Raw genomic sequence first — 5,322 nt, 5'->3', positions numbered from 1 at the left:
GGCAGTTCCCATCCGACATTTTCGAGATAGGTTTTGATCGGTTTTGCGATGTGGCGTCGAGTGTGGTCATTTTGTTAAATCAGTTAATCATGTTTATTATCCCATTCTAGTCGTTTTATAGCCAAAGCTTTGCTTCAAATGCATTAATTATTGTTAATAGGATTGCCCTTCAATAATTTCATTACGTTTTAAAAGCTCATACTGCACCACACCTTCCACATCCCACCATATGAATCATATCATAACAGCACATCATAACAGCCGCAAAGTGAAAATTTCGCTTTGATTGCGATGGACCAGGTTCATTTCACGGTTTTTTGTGTTTAGGATTCTTGCAATAGCTCCCCTTTTCATCGCCAGTGACGATTCGGTACAAGAATCCCTTTTTTGTGCCGGGCAAGCAATAATGAAAAAGTACTCCCCGCAAAAACCCTTTATCAGGCACAAAACTTGACATGTTCAAATGCTCAAAACAGATGTTGTTAACACTTTGACCAAACAATCTATACTGCGTTAGGTGCGTAATGATAGCTACTGAAATACAAACACATATTTAATTAAAAAAAATAATTTGTTATATTTAATGAGTAACGCCATTGTAAAACGGCACCAATTAATTCACACACCTAATATTACGTCCAGAAGAGTACTTGATCCCGTTAACAGCTGCCAACCGCCGAAAACATAGGTTTTCAACAAGATAATGTTCGATAACTTCCCACCAGTTCGATAACTAGAACATGGTTTGCTACCCAGAAAATCGATTTGCTTGAGTGGCCAGCGCGAAGTCTAAATCTAAATCTAAATCTAATCCGGATCTAAATCCAATTGAAAATGTCTGGGGAATATTGGTTACATAAATTTATGCGGATAGGAAGCAATACAGCTCTATTAATGAGCTTAAGGCATCCATTTTGGAAGCTTGGGAACATATGGACCCAAAAATTTTCAAAAACCTGGTTGACAGTATGACAAACCAAATTTTCATTCATTCAGCGTCATTCATTCCAAAGTCATTCAGCGATCAGGAAAGCCAACTAACTATTAAACCTCACAATAAATACAGAGACTTCCGCAAATATTGATCATTTTATTAGATGCAGCTATAGAAACTTGACAGTGTCTACATTGTATTTGGTCGAAAAAAAGCTAGAAATTATAAAACTTCAATCCAACTAAATGGTTTTATTCATAATTTTGGCTACTTAAAAAAGTCCCAAAACCAGAAGTTGAATCGAAAAGACGGATTGGAAGATACGTTTAAAACGCGAGTGGTACTATAGAAAGTTGACACAGTGTGTAATGTTCAAATTGTGGATATCGAACATCTTCACTGGGGACTAAAGATGCGCTTGAAACTCCCATGTTTTATTCTCTCCTGAATGAACTCTACTCTTTTCTTTGTATTACTTTTGTGAAGAAATAACTTGAGAGGACACCAGATTAAGTGGAATGAAACTCTCGAAGCAATGGGCTACAGTAGTTAGAACTACATATACACACGCTATCAACAATCACAAACAAAATCTGTGGTGTTTTTACTTGTGCCATTCCTTCGTTACTACTTCGTCTTGGTACTTCCGATGCAGTGCAAGAATATCTACACATATCACACATTTTTCGCCATGTAGGCGTACATCATTTATAGAAAATCTTTTGTTTAGCTATAGGTAGAAGAGAGGCGATGTGGTGGGCACCGTCTGAGATGGCGAAATTACATCGAAGGCGATATGAAAGTGGCCGAAATAGTAAATTGATGGACAAAAGCGCTCGATCACGAGCATTGGAGAGATGCTCCACTGCAGGGTAGGACTGCTCGGCAGTTTCGATGCCAGATAAGAAGAAGAAGATTAAGATATGGGTAATGTCGTTTATGCATACTAAATCGGCTCATTATAATATTTAGGGTGGGACTGTTCCCAATGCTGCAGTACACAGCTTGATTTATATCGGCACAACCGCTAGAATTTCAGTGTCTCCGAATAAGCACCTGCGACAGAACTAAAGCTAATCTGATCGCAGCGTAAGCAAAATTAATTTGAAATCAGACAATTCGGACTATGGAAACCCACTGTGAATGTTTAATTGACTACTTAGAACTTTTACCAGCAAACGAACACAGCGTGACGTTACATTGTTGGCAGCTAGGCGGTGGGCGTTTCTGGCGCAGAGGAGAGATTGTTGTCGGAAGCCGAGAGCGGCCGGGACAATCCGATGCACGCTGTTCCGAGTGGTATACCCTTCAGAACACTTACTGCCTGGTCCAAGCTGGCACTTTGCAGACTGTGCCCGTTGACAGATACAAGTCGATCGCCGGGAAAGATGAAGTTGGTGGCCTCGGCCGAACCGCCCGGAATAAGGCCACGCACTACGATCACCGTGCCGTCGGTGTCGAGCGGGTCCTGATAGTCGAGAATTGAGAACCCGAACCCACGCTCGGTTTTTTCGATGTCACAGTACAGTACGTCGCTGGTCCAAAGCGCCAGCCCGGACACCTGTTCCATCGACTTTGATCGCTGCTGGTCGGTAAGGGTTGCTGTGCTGGATGTGTAGAGCGAGCTCTCGGACTGTGCCTTCGTGAGGATGCCCTGAATATACTGTAAACTCTGCAGCCCACCGGCCAACAGGCTCCGCGCCTCAAATGCTTCCGCGTTGCGCGACGTGTTGATAACAGTCGGTGGCGAACTGCCACGTGCGCAAATCACCCGAACCTGCGCTGGCAGCTCCTTCAAGATCTTGACAACCTCGATGTGCCGTAGACCCTGCAGCCGGTGCTCGTTCACCTGCAATAGTTCGTCTCCCGGTTTGAGTGAACCGTTGCGCCCGACCGGGCCATCCTCCAGTATCGAGCGGATGTAATGATGGGGTCGCAGCTCCACGCCACACTCCACCTCAACCGTACCTTCAAGACTGATGCCGAGACCGGCCAGCTTACGAATATCAGCCATGACGATCTGACTTTGTGGGATTTCGCGAGACCATCGCTCCAGCACCAGGTCGTCATCTGTGTCATCACCACTTTTCCTTCGGTTTGCCGCTCCCGCCGTAGTCGGCGTACCACAGCTACCACTACTGTCGCCATTCGTTGGTGCTGGCAGTGGAGACTGCGCGATAGGACCAACGATTAACGTACTCGATAGTGCCAATGCCGTCACACCATTCTTAAATAATGTCTCTGCCCCTTCAGTGTCTGGGCTGGGATACTCCTCGCCGTTTAAGCGTGATTTACTATCGTTGCCGCCGTTAACGCCCCCGCACCCGCCGAACGACAATTCACTACCGTTTTCAAGCACAAACACGCTGGAGTCAAATGTCGAACCTGATTCCAGCTCAGGTTCGACGCCGCATTCCGTCACTACAGAGTCGGCGTCGGAGCGAGCAGGACAGATGGAGAGCGTCGTCACCGATGGCGATTGCATGATCGAGCAGCGTAACGAGGTGCACTGTGACAAGCAATGCGAAAGTGAGTGCTGCGAATGGGATAGTTCCGTGATGTGTGCGGTGGACTCTGCAGCATGGTCGTTAGCACCGCTGTCAACTCCGCCGTTTAGTATGTAACCGCGTTCGATCATCGGTTGACAGGATACTGGGGGCGTGATTTTGTTCCGAACCGTGGTGAGACACGGTTTCGACGAAGGGTCGATAAGCGCCACTTGAAGATGCTCATACTTACGGCCACGCAGAAACCGCTCCAGCATAAGCCGAACGACGATGCCAGTGTTACGGAGCAACTCCACCGCCTGATGGTTAGTGACGCCGGCCAACGAGCGTCCGTCTACCGCCACGATCCGGTCGTTAATTGCTATTCTACCGCTCACTTCTGCAGCGCTCCCCTCGATGATACTCTTTACGAAGATACCGGAAAGGTCTTCCTCCTCGCATACGTACCCTGCGACAGTGATACCGAGCCCATATACGTTCTTGTGCAACTCCACTTCGTATGTCTCTGTCTCGGGTGACTCTGGGGTCATTTTCGTTTCCGCTTGTCTTTCGGTACATTCGTGCTGTAATTCTTTATTTACACTGCCAGCCACTGCCGGAAAAGTCGCTACGCTTCCACCGCAACACTCTGTTTCGGTCGCAGCTCGCATCGACTGGCTCAAAACTTTCGGTTCACCACCTCCGCCTCCACCGCCGTCTTGGATAATAGTCGAAGAATGATGATGTGCCACTACTCCGTTGCCTGATACCAGCGATGCGGTTCTTCCGTTTCCCATTAGTGCTAAGGTCTCGAGGCAACTGGCGGCTTCGAACGCTCTGTGGTTAACTGCTACGACTTCAATGTGTGTTGGGCAGTTAGTACGGTTGTCGAGGGCAAAGGCAGACCCAATGGAAGCGGATGACTGCAGGAACACCCCAGGTGTGTAACCGGCCGTCTGAAGTAATGTCCTGTCCAGCTCGTCGGGGTCGGTTAGCATCTTGGTCGGAATGATTGGGGCATGGCTGGCGAGAGCCTTATAATCCGGCGAGGTCGGCTCTACCGACCGCGCCACGATCAGTCGCACTTGCTGGCCAGACTGGCGCAGCACAGTAGCCACTTGCTCCGAGTTAAAGCCACGCAAATTGACTTCTCCGATCTGCAGCACATGGTCGCCGCTTTGTAAACGACCATCCCGTTCTGCCACCGAGCCCGGTATGAGAGCCTTGATCACTACACCCGTGCTTCGGCCACCGACCAGCATGAAACCAAGTCCGTTACCATCGTTGATCAAATCTATTATCTCTACTTGAGACCACTCAGTACTGAGCACCATCGCTTAGCACGGAATGCAACTACTCTTGGTGACTCTTCGTTTGGGGGCAATGACTAGTCGATCGTTGATCCAGTCTTAGTATTCGTTCAATGGCTGCGTTTCAGATGAATTGTACTTTCAAGCTGCACCAGCTGCTGACACCATTCGAGGAACATCGTAGGAATGGTAATAGTCGCAAACCTAGTCAGCAAACACCATCAATGATTAGTATATCTCATGTTATTCTCCAAATTTTCCTTAATACAACACAGTCATCTTGATTGCGATCGTGAACGAGAATTGTACAGAACGGTGATTCTGTTTTTGGATAACCATGAATGTTCCACATTTGTTTTTCTTGTTATCTATCTCAGTACACCTACCAATGAAAATACTATTTTTTGCAAGAATGCTGAAGTAGGTTCTATTACGCTGATATAGCAAGGCAACGCATTAGTTGATCGATGTAAGTCTCGGTATCCTTAAAGATGCAGGAGAAGTGGTCTACTATGTACAGGGTCTTTAAATATTTCTAACTTATGTAGAAATGGAATAAAAAAATAATTAGGTTGGCTAAAAAGAAATCGAC

The 5,322-nt window shown here is 46.7% G+C and overlaps 1 protein-coding gene across 1 annotated transcript; it reads right to left on the bottom strand.

Annotated features, from left to right (window-relative positions):
* Window positions 1–2,144: 2,144 nt before the first annotated feature.
* LOC131213748 (patj homolog) lies at window positions 2,145–4,754 on the bottom strand. The gene is made up of 2 exons (XM_058207864.1): window positions 4,121–4,754; window positions 2,145–4,033 (listed from the first exon to the last, which is right to left on the bottom strand). Exons 1-2 carry the CDS (start codon window positions 4,752–4,754, stop codon window positions 2,145–2,147), a joined length of 2,523 nt encoding a protein of 840 aa, XP_058063847.1.
* Between the last annotated feature and the right edge of the window lie 568 nt (window positions 4,755–5,322).

The sequence above is a fragment of the Anopheles bellator genome, chromosome X (genome assembly GCF_943735745.2).
Source record: "Anopheles bellator chromosome X, idAnoBellAS_SP24_06.2, whole genome shotgun sequence".
In the NCBI taxonomy this organism is placed as follows: Eukaryota; Metazoa; Arthropoda; class Insecta; order Diptera; family Culicidae; genus Anopheles; species Anopheles bellator.
The sequence above is the reverse complement of the archived record's forward strand: the minus strand, read 5'-3'. Positions and strand labels throughout refer to the sequence as shown.